This window comes from Eschrichtius robustus, chromosome 1, assembly GCF_028021215.1.
Source record: "Eschrichtius robustus isolate mEscRob2 chromosome 1, mEscRob2.pri, whole genome shotgun sequence".
In the NCBI taxonomy this organism is placed as follows: Eukaryota; Metazoa; Chordata; class Mammalia; order Artiodactyla; family Eschrichtiidae; genus Eschrichtius; species Eschrichtius robustus.
The window spans coordinates 162,351,548-162,368,496 of record NC_090824.1 but is presented as its reverse complement, the minus strand read 5'-3'; the positions used below and the strand labels follow the sequence as shown (position 1 = coordinate 162,368,496).

Sequence of the window (16,949 nt, the reverse complement as noted above, 5' to 3'; positions counted from 1 at the left end):
TTTCCTGAACATGCCACATTTTACAATGCTTCCATGTTTTTGCCGGTTCTGTTCGCTGTGTATTCCCCTTCCATCTTCACCAACTGGATGCTTATTATACTTCATTATCTAGCTCAAACCCTGCTGTCTCTGTAAAAGCCATTCCTCACTCCTTCACACATAGCTGACTCTTCGTCCAACCTTCTTTCAGCAAACTTTTATTGAGCAACCTTTATGTGCCATTGAGATAGGCTGGGACATGGGACCCTTTATTGGAGTGCTTGCACCTGGACAAACGAATACAAAGAAACTATAAGGGACTAAAAATAACTGCATGCAGTCAGGACAATTATGAATAGGATACAAAAAGGCCACAAATCAACTGCCATTTCTGAGGTGCTGAGAGCAAAAGCAGGGTACTGAGCATGATCCCTGCACACAGCACCAAGGGGGTGCACAGGCCACCTAAGCTACGCCTCCTGCCCAGCCCACCAATCTGGTGGGCTACACCCCCATTTAAGGAACCAGGCCCCCGCCCCTCTCTGGGGAGTAGGAAGGGCCCCTGTTTCTTGTTCTTGCTCCCTTGTGCAGCACGAGTCCCAATAAAGCCTTGCCTGCATTTCTCATCTGGCCTCTTATCAATTTCTATTGCTTAAAGAGTCCAAGGACCCAGGTTGATAATACCATGAACTAGAAAGATATAGTCCCTGTCTTCTATGATCTTAAAGTCAAGGGTGGGGTGAGTAAAAAAGCAATAACATGAAATATTTAACTCACAATCACAATATGCCATGACAATATTCAGGTACTATGGCAACATGAAGGAGAACCTACCCTAGAATACATTGATCATGCTGCTTTGCCTACTCCACAGGTGAGTTGACAACTGTGAACCATAAATTGCTATGTGAATGTGAAAAATTAGAACTGGAAGGGTCTTCTAGGTCCTCTCCAAACTTTCCATTATATTGAAGTTCAGAGGGTGCCCCAGTTCAGAGCAAGGCAATGACAGTCCAGTCTAAGAACCCACGACTCTCTTGGATAGTGCTTTTAAAATGAGGATCGTGATCCTGATGAACTTGGATGGACCCTGTGATGAATCAACTGAATGGTTTAAGATCAGTGTTAAAGAAAAAAACCCGGAAAGAAAATATCAGAGCACAACAGAAACTATCACATGTAGTGAAGATAAGCAATGTACTGCCAAACTTTTGTTTTGGTTATGCCTATCAGTTTGGAAAATGCTGTAGTAGATTAATCAGTTAGTATTTGATGTTACCACCCATATATCCACACCTGTGCTCACTGCCAAGGGGGAGAATGGTAAGCCTGTTCAGGTATCATAGATCCTGATTAGGATTTTCTGCCAAAGGGAAACAAAAAATTTGTTGAAATTATTTCAGTCAGAGGACCGGCCAGGAAAAAAAAATGGCTTGGCAAATGAAAAGTAAAACTTTAAAAGGAGCTGAAAAGGACATCAGCTTTGATTAAAAATATATGAACATGATAAAAAAAAAAACCCACAACCAGTATATAGAGTATGGCTACATTTTTCATTTTTATGTACATTATGGGCTAAGTAACAGACAAGTCCTAGTGGTAGTTTCAAATTTAGGGATTTATAAATGTCCACAAGACTATAAGCTCCAAGACAGCAGGGACCACATCTGTCTGGCTCACTAATGGTGCACCCAGTACTCAGCATACCTCGCAGTTTGTTCAACAACAGGTATGTGTTGAGTAAATCAGGGGCATAAAGTGGAAAATGTGAGAGAGGTCTCTTATGCTCCCTTCTATCCTATATCTTTGCAAGAGTTCCGTGTGCTTGGATTACCTCCTCCCTGAGTCTGTTTCTCCCAGTTTTACTTCCCAGACTGTAAGCTCCACATGCCAGGCCCTGGAATTTCTCTCCTCTTCTCTCTACCCTCGTAGTGAGAGCTCCCCAAGGACAGAACCTAAGTCTCCCTTTTGCCTCCACAGTGTGGCTAGGCAGAGGCTTTTGAACAGGAAAAGACAGATCTACACCAGAAAAAAAATTCCAGAAAAGCTTAAGATTATCTGATGGGTTTTTTCTTATGGGAAACAACATAACAGATGTAAGAAGCCTCAGAGAAGACCCATCCCCACAGATGATGGGATGTGCGAACTGGAAGAATCTTTAAAAAGATCCTGTCAACCTACTTATTTTAATGCCATTCAGAAAAAAGAAAAAGAATCTTCAAGCCCAATCTGCTAAGACTTATTTCTAGCCAGTATTTGATAAAATACAATTCCAGCATAAAGTCTTTGATGTGATTTAATATCAACTATCCCAAATCGAGCCCTTATGTGTTGTGTATTGTGTCCAACACTTGATTTGCTGCCTTAAACAAACTAAGTTATAGGATTCCATTTTCTCCGTCAATGTTTACCATTCCCTTAAACACTTTTGCCTTTTCCTTTTCTTTTGACCAGCCACTGCTGCCTTACGTTGCATTTGCTAAGTCTTCCTTAGGCTTTGCATGTGAAAGCAATTTGGAAATTTTAACCCACTATATCATTATTTGTGTTAAGTATCTGCTCATTTCCCATTTGCAACCTTGCAATTTAACCCACCCCTGCTTTAGTGACATATGTTTCCAACAGATGCAATCACATCTTTCACCTGGTTAAGCCACTTTCCCAACAATTAGAACAAAATTTGAATTTATTACCTTGGCCCTACAGATATGCCTCTGCTACCTTCTAACTTCCTCTCCTACCGTGCTTGCCCTTGCCTACTAGGTTTCAGCATTCCTTGCCTTTTTGTTTCTGAAACAAACTAGGCTCATTTCCAGCTCAAATCTTTACACTGGCTCTTCTCTTAGCCTGGAATGTTCTTGCCCAACCTTCACTATCCTCCTCCTTCACCATTCAGTTCTCTGTTCAAAAAGGCCTTCCCTGACTACGACCCTATTTACAACTGTCTCCTGCTTCTACTTCCTCTGCCCCACGGTCAGCCCCTTACTCAGCTTTATTTTCTTGAGAGCATTATTTGAAATCCTATCACTTGTTTATCTGTTTAATCTGTTAACCATACCTGTCTAATATATCTTCCCCCGGAAGGTAAACTCCACTTTGCTGACCACCGCATCCCCAGCAGCTAAAACAATGTAGTCGGTACTCAATGTAGTGGCTCCTCAAATGAAGTTATTTATTGACAAAATGAAGTGACAGGAAGAAAATGATGGAGGTAGAAATTTATACTTAAGCACTGGAGCAGGGGCTCCACTGCCTCAACGAAAATCCAAATTAGCCACTTAGGACTGTAAGTACATACGAATTTGTTCATTTGGTCAACAAATATTTACTGAACACCTATAACAAGCAACGACACATCTGCAGGAGATACAGAGATGTGTGTGCCTGCCTCTGAGGTTATTTCTAGGCTAGATGGAAGGTGAGGGAGTGCACGACTGGAACATATAATGGAGAAAGGGTAAGTGCCACAAAAGTGTTTGGAAATTCAGAAGTTGAGATTGAGTAGTTGCCACGTGGGCAAAGGCCCTAAAGAACGAGTGTGATTTAAACTGGCACAGAAGAGAGAGCAGTGGCGTTTCACTGCTAAGACAAAACAAGCCGTCAAGGCCTGTTGGCCAATTAAACTGTTTCAACAGTCTGGAATAAGGGTCGTGTGTAGGAAAGATTAAGTCTGGGAAGACAGATAGGGCCCAAATTGTGAAGGACCTCAAACGCGTTGACTCAGTAGGTACCGAGGACCTACCTATCCCGTTGTGATGAATGTCCCTCTTTGTGACCCCAGAACTTTCCTTCTGAAAGGACACCTCTTGGTCATGTTAGTCTCACTCTGGGTTCACGGGCTGCTCTGCAGACGCTGTCAAGTTCTGGTTCATCAGCACCAGCACCACGCACTAAAATCTGAGTTCGCTGTGTAATCTTACCTTAGGCCACTCGGTGGTATCCACCCAGTACAAGGTGATTTTTCGGGTTATCATGACTTCCTGGACTCTCTTGGGCAGCAACTTGTCCATCACCTGCTTAGGAGTAGGCGGCAGGCGCTGGGCCTGGGCCTCGCACCCGGACACGAACTGCAGCAGCTCCCTCTGCGAATGCGGACAGGGGGCTAGGAGGAAGACGGCGTTCACAAAGCCGCCGAGCGCAGACTCGGCCTCCTTGGCCTCACCCTCCACGACCAGCAGTCTCCTCCCGCTGCTACGCAGAAGCGGCTTCGTGGGCGATGTGATCTCGGGCCGGTCCCACTGATAGTCTAGCAGCGTCTCCATAAGGGCACTGTGCGTGTGGGTGGCCCTGGGCGCCGGGCCCGGCAGGTGGGCGCCGTGGGCGCCATCCCCGAGCCTGGCCTCCAGCTCCTCCTCAAAGTCCTCCCAGGAGCGGACCCCCAGCTCGCGGAAGTCAGACACGCGGGAAGGCCGGCTCCGCGCACCCTGAGAGTCAAAGAACCTGAAGGCCCAGCGGACCCTGGCCAGGCCGAACCGGCAACTCAGGTAGGTGAGGAGGCGCAGGGCGACCCGCCGGACCGGGCTCTCACCAGCGGCGCCTCCCGCGGTATCCAGCAGCAGCATTACGTTGTGACAGCAGGCCATGTCGGCCGCGCAGCCGCCTCAGGGTTAGAGCCAGGGCCGGGGCCGCTCTCTCCTAGGCCCTCGCTTCAGAGAACCAGCGCCATTCTCTGCTTCTCTCAGGGACCCAGATCGAAAGCCTCCCGCGCTCTCCAAGGGCTGCTGGCATTGGCGGAGCTAACCCCCAAGGTCAGCTCCCATTGGTCGCTTGCCTCACATAAGTTACGTGAGCAACTTTCATCCTTGGCGCTGATTGGAAGGGTGATGGAGAAGAACCCTGCTTGATTGGTGGACTGCGGGACGGCGGGCGGGACGCTGTGTTCCGGGAGAAACTTAACGTTCATTGGCCTGGGCCTTCGTTTTAAAATTTAAAGAGGTGGTGCTGGGGGCCTGTGGCTTTAAGTTTCTCTTTTCCGAAGGAGGATTGGCTCCGTGCGATTGTACTGGGAGAGGTTTACTAAGACCTTGAAAATAGTAGGGGAAGAGAATTTGGGATGGTTTGAATCCAACTGGTTTAAAGCAACCCTAGACTTTCTATGGAGCGGGATCTGATGGCGAAGACTTAAATTTTCTGTAATTTAAGAAAAAAATATTAAAAATTAAAAGTTCACTTCCTTTGCCCTAGTAATTTCTAAGCGTTTCTCTTGAAGAAGGTAATCGAAGATCAGGATAAAAGTTTAATTTGAGATAAAAAGGAAACAGCTTGGGAATGATTAAATAAGGTATGGTGCACCCCCAAGGGGAACATCGTGCAGCTTTTTAAAGTAATGTTTTTATATGTAATGTTAGATGGAAAAAACTGCAAAACCGCACATGCAGTGAGATCCCCAAATTTTCTATCTACCTATGTGTATATTTTTAAACTGTTAAGATAATACTGTGTACTGAAAGTTGTTTTTAATTGTACCTGGGTAACGAGATGGTGATTTTTAAAAGTTTTTTTTTCTTTTAATTCTGAAGTTCTATATTTTTATTTTACTTTTACATTCGAGGAGGGGGGAATATTCTTAATGAAAAGGATCCTTTTGTTGCAAATAGAAGAATCCTCAATTGTAGAGAACGTTGTGACTCTAGATGGGAGAAATCCCTATTATTGGTTCTAACAGCAGAGGAGAATTTAAACTCTCTCTAGCTAGGACTGGCCTACCTTTAAATATCCTTCCAATCCTGAGATTCTCTGAACCAGTTGTTTCAAGAAAGACCACCAATGATACTTCGTAGATTGTCAGTTTATTTTATTCATGGACTTTTCCTGATCCACTGACTGTCATTTTAGAGTCACAAACATTTTTTAGTCTTAATGTGTCAGGTGCTTACTAAACTGTACACACCCATTGTGTTGTTCATCATTCAACAAATAGTCATTACAGGGAACAAAAGAGCTAACTATACTTCCCCTGGGAAGCTTACATTCCAATAGGGGAAGCCAAACAAGTAAGTAAAAGATACAATATGTTAGGTGGTGATAAAAATCTTTGGAGAAGAATTAAGTGGAAAAAAGAATATGAAGTAGGTAGGAGTATGCAGGATAAGGAGAGAGGCACCGTGGACATCTGGGAGAAGAGGGTTTCAGGAAGAGGGAACAGCAAATGCAAAGGCCCTGGGACAGGATTTTGCTCCCTATTCGCCAAGCTAACTTCTAAAGAGTTATTATTAAACTCATGCTTTTATAAACAGAGGAAACTGAACCTCAGAGCAATTGAAGAATCTCCGCCATGATTTTATACACAGCAGAACCACAAGTGGAATCAAATTCAGATTCCAAAAAGCAGGTTCCTGGGGCGCAATGCTTGCAACCTAGATTGAAAAACCAGCTTCATAAGGAGTGGGACTTAGTATACTTTTAAGAGTAAAGTTGATTGGTTAGGTCTTCACTGAAAACAGTGACAGGATCTGGCTATTTAATCTGCATTTCTTCTCCCCTCTCCATTCAACAATCTCCCTTAAAGGTTGTTTGTTTATTTAATATTTGTTTCTCTTTCTCTCCCTGTCTTCTACACTTTTATTTAGTTAATGAAAAGTTATTGCCTATCTGCCTACTGTTAGTGGAAGTGAGGGATGGATGTAAAGGAAGAATAAGTTTAATATTTTTCCCTAGGGGGAATTAAAAACAAAAATACACAGAATGCTTAAGAGACAGTTCAATGCTAAACTGAATGTTTAGTATTGCCAAAAGAAGAAACCATCCAAAAAGAAACCATCACAGTGAGCTGGGGTTTCCAGATATGCCACCCTCACACCAAGCTGGGAAGGGTGAGAGTGTGAGAGAAGCATTTTATCATTGCTGGAAAATTTGGATGCCTTTAGGCACCAGATAGGTAAAGGAAATGAGACATGGTGGGCATTAGTGATAAATGGGAAATAGAGGGGGGTGAGCTTGTGGCCCAAACACATTCAAAGTCTCTTTATTTAAAATAAAAGACATTTTATTTAAAATAAAAGTAAAAAACCTCCTTGCCATACTGCTTAACTAATTTAAGTGAAAACTCAGCAGCTGAGCACCTTTCTTGTAGAGACAAAAGTAAAATGATTCCTATTTTAAAGAGGTCACATATCAATCAAAACAGCAACTTGCTAAATGCTTATTTCTATAGTGTGAAATAAACAGCAGAGGAAATGTTCCACATCACTGTGGACAGTGGTGGAATATTTGGTTTAAAGTGCTCCAAAATTGGAGCCGAATACAAAATCATGATGAAAAATAGAAATATACATGTCCTTAATTTTTTTTAAATCTTACCAGAGAAAAGGTTAAGGCACTGGTCTGTCCAGTTAGATACTAGAAAACTGCGCTCCCACCCCCACTGGAAGATATCGTCATAGTGAGAGCTAGTTTATTGAGTGTTCACTGTGTACTAGACAGTATTTTGCAGAGGTTTCATAGAGCAGGTAAACATTTATCTGAGTTTTTATCATTTATCAACTGTAGGATAATATAGGTAGTGAGATTTTATTATTTTATGTCACACTAAAAGAAAAATTCAGCCAATTATAATAACCCAATGTTTTCTAATCACTTCAAATTTGGGGGGTTTATATATGAAAGAACTGCTTTAGATTTATGTAGACATAATTTTTAAAAAATCATTTATCACTCTTGTACATATGAAAGAAAGAAAAAAAGAATATAAGCAAAATTAATTGGTTAAAGTATTCCTAAAACTTCTTCAGAATCCCAGTCAATCACTTTTCAATTCATTCTCCAGGGTCCATCTGTTTTCATAAACTATCATCCATCCTGTCTGCCATCAGGAGTGTTGGCAATGCAGTATTTCTCAAAAGAATGCTCCACTACTGCCTCTGGTAGTTACTTTCAAACCATTCTCACCCATTCTGCAAGGTCTGTCACACACCCACTGACCATGACACCTACCTCACTGCTCTCACCGGCCAACAGATTTTTCATAAAGGAGAGCAGAGAAATGAGGTGGTAGCCAGGGAAATGTTTTTTTTTTTTTTTTGTGTGTGTGTGTGTGTGTGTGTGTGTGTATTTTTAAGGTAGGAGACATTACAGTGTATGTGGTTGGGAATGATCAAGAAGTGAGTGAAGGGGAATTCCCTGGCGGTCCAGTGGCTAGGACTTGGCGCTTTCACTGCTGAGGGCGTGGGTTCAATCCCTGGTCAGGGAACATTCTGCAAGCAGTGCAGCACGGCCAAAAAAAAAAAGGACTGAAAATCTGACGATACAGAAAAGGGTTGGGGAGGGAGAGGATTGCAGTAGTGCAGTAGCCTGATGTCTGGGTGGGTGAGAAGGGTGGGCTCCTCCCTTTTTCTGGGTGACCATGGGCTCTGTGACAACTTTGCGGTTCTATTACTAAAGGGAAAAGGGGAGAATGGATACTGGGGAATAACTTGCAGCCTTAGACACCCCAGGATTTGGTGATGCTGGACAAGAACAATAGGTGAAAGAGGAAGGTGAGGGATTTGAGGATGTGCCCCAGGGAGAGGTTTACTGATTAGAAATTATTTCAGCTGCAAGGGCAGAAAATTTGACCACAATGGCTTAAAAAACAGCTTTTTTTCCCTTTACATAACAAGAAGATTGGAGGTAAGTGGCTTCTGGTGTAAGTTCCTTGGTTGAATGATGTCAGGACCAACAAGTGTGCCATCCTCCTGTCTTTTCCACATGCTCGTAATCACAAGAAGGCTGCATACACCCCATTCATACTCAAGTTAGGAAGAAGAGAGCAGATCCCACAGCAGGAAAGCAAAACTTTCACAGAAACCATCCCACCGTCAGATTTCGACTTAAGTCTCAATGGGTCACATAGCACTACCTCTAGCTGCAAGGGAGGCTGGGGAATTCGGGGAGATTGTTATGATTGACTGAGAGGTCTAGTGTTGGATGGATCATTTTCACAGATGCTGAAGTTACCAAGAATGATGACAGGAGCAGTGGTGGAGAGAGACAGTGAGCCAGTGGCCAAAATGTTCAGTGAAGAGGAAGAGATCTACAGATGACTGAGACAAGGAGGCAGGGTATAGTCTAATGTCTAAGTGGCTGGGGTTTTATGGAGAAGGGGAAAGGAGGACAGCTACTCCCACCTGCAGGCCAGGTGGAATAAGGGGTGTGAAAGGGAAAAAACAGCCCTTACTTGGGGAAACTACATTGGAAGTAATATCCGTAGGCATTAGCCAGGTTTCCAGTAGAGCAGGAAGGTGAAGGGCTGAGGACATAGGGGAGTTTGTTCCTGGTACACTACCATTCCAGAAGACACTGTAGGGAGGTCAAGGAAGGGTGGGAGATGGGGTCAGCTTAGGGGATATACAGAGCTGTAAGTGGTTAAAATCAAGATGATGAAGATTGCCTGGAAAAAAAGGGCTGAGGGTTCAGTGCAGGACTCAGAAACCATTCTAGGTATTTAAAACAGGAAGAATTTATTTTATTTTATTTTTTTAACATTTATTTATTTACTTTTGGCTGCGTCGGGTCTTAGTTGCGGCACGTGGGACTCTTCCGTTGCAGCGCTCGGTCTTCTCTCTAGCTGTGGCGCACGGGCTCTAGAGCGTGCGGGCTCAGTAGTTGCAGCGCACAGGCATAGTTGCCCCTCAGCATGGGGGATCTTAGTTCCCCGACCAGGGATGGAACCGTATCCCCTACATTGGAAGGCGGATTCTTAACCACTGGACCACCAGGGAAGTCCCTAAAGCATGAAAAATTTAATGCAGGCATTGAGTATCGGCCTAAAGTGGGAGGAGACAACCTCTGTCTATAGTAAGATAATGTGGCAGCTCTCCTAGTGTTTTAGCTCTCCTAGTTCCCTTTGCCTTTCCATATAAATTTTAGAAAAAGCCTACCTATATCTAGAAATAATCTTGCTGGAATTGCTTTAAACTTATAGATCGGGCTTCCCTGGTGGCACAGTGGTTGAGAATCTGCCTGCTAATGCAGGGGACACGGGTTCGAGCCCCGGTCTGGGACGATCCCACATGCCGCGGAGCAACTAGGCCCGTGGGCAACAACTACTGAGCCTGCGCGTCTGGAGCCTGTGCTCCGCAACAAGAGAGGCCGCGATAGTGAGAGGCCCGCGCACTGCGATGAAGAGTGGCCCCCGCTCGCCACAACTAGAGAAAGCCCTCACACAGAAACGAAGACCCAACACAGCTAAAAATAAACAACAACAACAACAAAAAACTTATAGATCAATTTGGGGAAAATTGACATCTTTACTATGAGTCTTCCAATACATATGTGAACATGGTAATGTCTCTTCATTTATTTAGATCTTTGATTTTTTTGGTTAAAAAGAAAACTTGTTTTGTAGTTTTCAACATACAAGTCCTGTACGTGTTTTGCTAGGTTTATACCTAAAGTCTTTTTTTTTTTTTTGAGCAATTGCACATGGTATTGTATTTTTTTTTTTAAAGATTTATTTATTGATTGATTGATTGATTGCTGTGTTGGGTCTTCGTTTCTGTGCTAGGGCTTTCTCTAGTTGCGGCAAGCGGGGGCCACTCTTCATCGCTGTGCGCGGGCCTCTCACTATCGTGGCCTCTCTTGTTGCGGAGCACAGGCTCCAGACGTGCAGGCTCAGTAGTTGTGGCTCACGGGCCTAGTTGCTCCGCGGCATGTGGGATCCTCCCAGAACAGGGCTCGAACCCGTGTCCCCTACATTGGCAGGCAGATTCTCAACCACTGCGCCACCAGGGAAGCCCTGGTATTGTATTTTTAACTTCAGTTTCCAAGTATTCATTGCTAGCATATAGAAAAACAATCCATTTTTTCATGTTGATCTTGTATCCTGCAACCTCACTAAATTCATGTATTAGTTCTATGAGAGTTTTGGGGTTTTTTGTTTTTCTTGTAGATTCCTTGGGATTTTCTAGGTAACCCATAAAGCCATCTGCAAATAGGGGCAGTTTTACATCTTCCTTTCCAATCTATATGCCTTTTATTTCCTTTTCTAGCCTAATTGAGCTGGCTTAGTAAAAGTGATGAAAGCAGACATACTGGCTTTGTTTTTGATCTTAGGAGGAAAGCATTCAACCTTTTACCATTAAGTATGTTGTTAGCTGTTTTATAGATGTTCTCTGCCAAGTTGAGAAATTTCCCCTTTATTTTTAGTTTTATGGGAGTTTTTATCAGAAATGGGTGTTAAATTTTGTCAAATGCTTCTTCTGCTTCTATTGATATGATCATGAGACTTTTGTATGTATGCATGATAGATTACATTGAATGATTCTTCTTTTTTAAAATTTTATTTGGCCATGCCATGCGGCATGCAGGATCCTAGTTCCCTGACCAGGGATCAAATCCCTGTCCCCTGCGTTGGGAGCGCAGAGCCTTAACCACTGGACCACCAGGGAAGTCCCTTGACTGATTTTTTTTAAATATTGAACCAGCCTTGGGTATCAGGAATAAATCCCACTTGGTCATAGTACATAATTATCTTTATGTATGGATGAATTCTCCTTGTTAATATTTTGTGAAGGTTTTTTGCATCTATATTCACAAAGAATCCTGGTCTATAGCTTTATTTTCTTACATTATCTTTGTCTGGTTTTGGTATCATGGAACACTGGCCTCATAAATGAGTTGGGTAGTTGTTATAGAACAATGTGAATACAGTTAACACTACTGAACTGTACATTTAAAAAGGATTGGGAGGATAAATTTTATATTATGTATTTTTATCACAATTAAATATTACAAAATGAGTTTGGGAAGTTTATTAATTACAAATTCTACTTCTTTAATAGCTATTGGGCTATTCAAATGATATATTTTATGTTGGGTGAGTTATAGTAGTTTGTGTTTTCCAAGGAATTGGTCCATTTTGTCTAACTTATCAAATTTATGTGGGTAGAGTTGCTTGCAGTATTCTCTTATTATCTTTTTGATGTCTGCAGTGTTTGTAGTGATAGCCTCTGTTTCATGCTTTTTTTTTTTAAGCAGTTCATTTTATTTTTTTATTATTATTATTTTTTAACGTATTTAGTTATTTATTTATTTTTGGCTGCATTGGGTCTTCATTGCAACACGCAGGCTTTCTCTAGTTGCGGCGAGTGGGGGCTACTCTTCGTTACAGTGCGCGGGCTTCTCATTGCGGTGGCTTCTCTTGTTGTGGAGCATGGGCTCTAGTCACGCGGGCTTCAGTAGTTGCGGCTCAAGGGCTCAGTAGTTGTGGCTCGCGGGCTCTAGAGCGCAGGCTCAGTAGTTGTGGTGCTTAGCTGCTCCACGGCACATGGGATCTTCCCAGACCAGGGCTCGAACCCATATCCCCTGCATCGGCAGGTGGAGTCTTAACCACTGCGCCACCAGGGAAGCCCTCTTTCCTCGTCTTTTGACTAGAGAGAGCAGGCTTTGTTGTTGTTTTGTTGTTTTTTGCCTGCCTCCTTTGGCGTATTAGGTTGCCAGCTTCTCCAGTATCCAGTTAGATATAAAAGGCAAAAAGGAAACCCAGGGTACTCACTGCCATATCACTTCTTGGGTCTCAAGAGAGCCCTAGCCAGTCTGCCTCTTCTCTCAACCTCTCAGAGTCTTCTTATGTTTGTTTATGTGGAATGCCCAGGGGATATTTAGCTTTTACTAGTGGGAAGACTAGGAATAAATATGTCTACTCCATTTTGTCTGGAACCAGAAGTCGGGAGTCATTGTTTTTATTAAAATATCACACTGCACTATAATTCAAGCTATCTCTTTAGGAGTTTGTTTCACATTCTAAACTATGAGGGTAAGAACTGTGTTTTCTTCGTCTTTGCATCCCTAGTGTCTAGCAGCGTAGCAATAAATTATTTTTTTAATTGAATTGTAGTGTGTTATCAAGCATTTTTGTATTTCCCGGAAGGATGTTAGGAATTTGGGCAGATACAGATATATTACCACCAGAGGGCAGTAGCAGCAAAACTTCACTAAGGGCTCTGGAGCATACACACCCTGCTCCAGAATGAAACCTTTCCCCAGAACTACTTCCTCTTAGTCTGTGTGAGAAAAGCTGAAGTCTGGGAACTTAATGATGGGCCTCCCAGGAGGGAAAAAAGGACTTGACAAGGCTGTACTGGGAGCACATGGGTCCCCCTCTTCCCAATAAAGGGATGGGAAGTCACATATTTCCAGCATCTAGAGGGACAGTCATGCTTCTGGGCACTCCTCACAATAATTCACAGGCATTATTTCCTCCATTTTACAGATGAAGAAACTGAGGCTCAGAGAGCCTCTCACAGATAGTAAGAGGGAGCTCTGAAGCTCTTACACTGCTTCCTCCAAGAGATGCAAGGGCAGCCTTCTCCCTGTGATGGAATGAACAGGAGAAGGAACCTCCTTGGGCAATGAACCCAGGTCAGCCCCACACCCAGCAAGCCTCTGAGCCCTGAGTGTGTTCCTCATCTTTCTTTAGAGGGGTGATAATCCATTCTGCTTTCAAGAGCTGTATGATCTTGGGCCAGGGCCAGTGCAAAGTGAAAAAATGTGGGACCCCCTTGTTAAAAAAAATTAAAAATTTCAAAACAGCAACAGCAGAGCATTAAACCAGGCATAGGGCCCTTCTAAGCATGAGGGCCTGTGTGACTGTGCAAGTCGCCTGTCCCTGAAGCCAGCCCTGTCTAGAGCAATAATAGAAATAATGAAATAATAATAGCTTCCCTCTTTGGGGCACCTACTTTGCACTAAATTCTCCCTGCCACTTTAAATATTTTATTTCTTTTAACCTTTCTGAGGTTGTTTTTTATTTCCCCCTGTGTGTTTTTATCTCTACAATGGGGAGGTTGGACTAGACCAGTAGTTCTTAACCCTGGTTACACATTAGAAGCACCTGGGGACTTTTAAACAATACCCAAAGCTGGCCCCACCTCCACAGATTCTAACTGAACTGGACTGAGTCTCAAGATGGGAATTTTTACTGGCAGTGACATGAAGAATAGGTGTCCTTGGTGGGTCTGGGTAAAGGGTAGGTCTTCGAGGACATCGTTTCTCCTCCGCAGCAGCCATTTACCCAGCCGTCGGTTCCGCCCAGTGTGTCAGTACTCCAGTGTTAGCTGGTGGCCTCTGGAGGAAGCCATCCATTGGTGGCAGTATTTCTGGGCACAAAGAGAAGACGGTGGCTTCCCCACCTCTTCTGGGAACTGCCAGCTTGCCTAGCTTCCCTGATAGAACCAAAGAAATGTGCATAAAACTGTTACAGAGAAGAAAGCAGAGAGGAAAATGATGTGTATTGCACACTTTCTGAGTGTCTGGCATTACACAAGGAACATTCATATTTAACCTTCCAAAAACCCTTCTACGTATTTTCTAGAATCCCCATTTTTACAGCTCAGAAAGCTTAAGGATGTTGCTGGACATCACACAGCTGATTGAGTGGTCCCTGTACTTACTGGAGGGGCAGTGCTGCGGTTCAGAGACATGGTGGAGGGTGGAGTGGGGTGCAGAAGTGTAGGTATACGGCTGGGTGGTGCTTGCCTCACCTCTGCCCCATCATCTCTCTTGACCCCTGCTAGCCTGAGGCCTGGGACCCCTACCGTCTTGCTCCAACCCCACCTCCACTCCCACCCACCAGTAGTCCCTGGGCAAACCATGTCTGAGGGCCAGTACAATCTCAGAGCCCTGTGGGACTGGCCCTCCCTTTTCTGGCAAAGAGAGCCAAGCCGTGGATGAAGCCAGTGAGGCATGTCCCAGGCCTGCCTTATCAGGACCGCACAGAGCCCAGAAACAGCTCACGTTGAGTCCTATGGAAATGGTCTGGAACACTGGGTCCATTCACTTTTGTGAGAACCCAAGGACAAAAGGAAGGTCCCCTGGGGAGGCAGCCCAGGCTCCTCACAGAAGCCTGTCAAGAGATGGGACTAAAGCAGAAGGGGGGCTCTGGAGCCGCTGAGCAAGGCTGAAACTCCTTCTAAGATTAAACTCCTTCTTTGAAGCCAGTTACGCTGCAAAGATCCTGAGTCTGCACACAGACTGGGGCAGTTCTCACCCTGATGACCGACCGTCAGCCTCAAGCTCTGCCCAAGGCGGGATAGCCTCACTTTTAAGGAAGGAGCTCAAATTCCCCTCCCTACTCTTGGAGGGCCTTGGATGGCATCTTGCCCATCCTTCCCTGGCTCAGGGAAGCCATGGGGTCTGGGGTGGAACGTTGGGAAGTAATGCAGACCCCAGACAATTTAGGGGGTGAGCAGGACTGCAGCCTCTCTAATGGAGCCATGGCCAGAGCAGAGGGGAGGGCTGGAGCTAATCTGGAGGGCCCCTCCCAGTAGGAATCCACCCACCCTTCCACTTAGGCAAGTAGACCTGCAGTTTCACAGCCCCAAGCTGGGCTAAGCCAGTGAGGCCTGGACCAGCTAATAGAAGCCACAAGGAAAGAAAGATTTCTATCACACCATTCATCTTGGGGCTGCCAAGTGGTTTGGGTGTGGAGGGCTGGGGAACCTGCTTTTTTAAAAAATTTATTTATTTTATTTATTTATGGCTGTGCTGGGTCTTTGTTTCTGTGCGAGGGCTTTCTCTAGTTGTGGCAAGTGGGGGCCACTCTTCACCGCGGTGCGCGGGCCTCTCATTATCGCGGCCTCTCTTATTGCTCCAGACGTGCAGGCTCAGTAATTGTGGCTCACAGGCCTAGCTGCTCCGCGGCATGTGGGATCTTCCCAGACCAGGGCTCGAACCCGTGTCCCCTGCATTGGCAGGCAGATTCTCAACCACTGCGCCACCAGGGAAGTCCCAGGAACCTGCTTTTAATTCATTCTTTTTCTTTTTTTTTTGTTTGCCCACGCGGCATGTGGCATCTTACTTCCCCGACCAGGGATGGAACCCACGCCCCCTGCATTGGAAGCACGAAGTGTTAACCACTGGATCACCAGGAAATTCCCTAATTCATTCTTTTTTTTTTAAAATAAATTTATTTATTTACTTATTTATTTTTGGCTGCTTTGCGTCTTCGTTGCTGCTCGCGGGCTTTCTCTAGTTGCAGTGAGCAGGGGCTACTCTTCGTTGCAGTGCACAGGTTTCTCATTGCGGTGGCTTCTCTTGCTGCGGAGCACGGGCTCTAGACGTGCAGGCTTCAGTAGTTGTGGCACGAGGGCTCTAGAGTGCAGGCTCAGTAGTTGTGGTGCATGGGCTTAGTTGCTTTGCGGCATGTGGGATCTTCCCGGACCAGGGATTGAACCTGTGTCCCCTGCGTTGGCAGGCAGATTCTTAACCACTGGACCACCAGGGAAGTCCTAAAATGGTAAATTTTATGTTATGTGTATTTTACTGCAGTTTAAAAAAAGAAAAAGGAGATTTAACGGCGGTTAGCTTAGAAAGCACACCAGACCAGAAAGCACATCATCAGACAGTCTCATCTGAGGCTGAAAAGAGGTTTCCAGAAGCGCCTGCAGGCTTCTGGGGAAGGCATCGTCTTCCCCTCAAGGCTCAAAATGATCCGCCCATGGGGTTAGAAATGAATTCTTAAAAGCCTGTCAGATGTGCCTCCCTTCTCACCCTTTCTGGCTATCCTTAGGTCCATGAGATGGGATTGTCTCTCTCCTCTCCAGTAATATTTCAGGGTGCATGTGAGGACCGAGCCAGTAAGTCAGCCCCTGGCATTTTTGCACCCTGCTTTAGGACTGCTGAACCATTTTACAGAATCTTAGCTGGTGTGAGTGTGTGAAGTTTGCAATGGAGAACGCAGACTGCATCCAGGCTGAAAGAGCCAGCTAATGATGCAGCAGAAGGTATACTCTCCGGGCAGAGGTCCCATACGCCCCCGGTAGGGGTCTGTGGCAGTGTCTAGGAGCACAGGAGGCCTCGGGAGAGAAGGGACTTACCTGCCTGGAGTGTATTTTTACTTAAAAATTCACAAGAGGGGATCTTATTATGTTTTTACTTAAAACACATATAACATCACTTTGGCAGCCCATATAATAAAACTGGAATGACACAAAAGATTAAACTGGTCCTTGTACAAGGATGACATGCAAATTTGTGAAGCATTTCATATTTCT

General features: G+C 44.6%; 1 protein-coding gene and 1 pseudogene across 3 annotated transcripts in view; one reads left to right on the top strand and one right to left on the bottom strand.

The window, feature by feature from the left end:
- TICRR (TOPBP1 interacting checkpoint and replication regulator) overlaps window positions 1-4,677 on the bottom strand; it is a 43,370-nt gene extending 38,693 nt beyond the window's left edge. For all 3 annotated transcript variants that reach the window (XM_068557546.1, XM_068557554.1, XM_068557561.1), the window contains exon 1: window positions 3,900-4,677. In XM_068557546.1, the coding sequence (XP_068413647.1) occupies window positions 3,900-4,562 (663 nt within the window). In that variant the 5' untranslated portion in view covers window positions 4,563-4,677. The remainder of the gene's footprint in view (window positions 1-3,899) is intronic.
- Window positions 4,678-16,848: 12,171 nt separating this feature from the next.
- Window positions 16,849-16,949, top strand: LOC137750124 (U6 spliceosomal RNA; annotated as a pseudogene).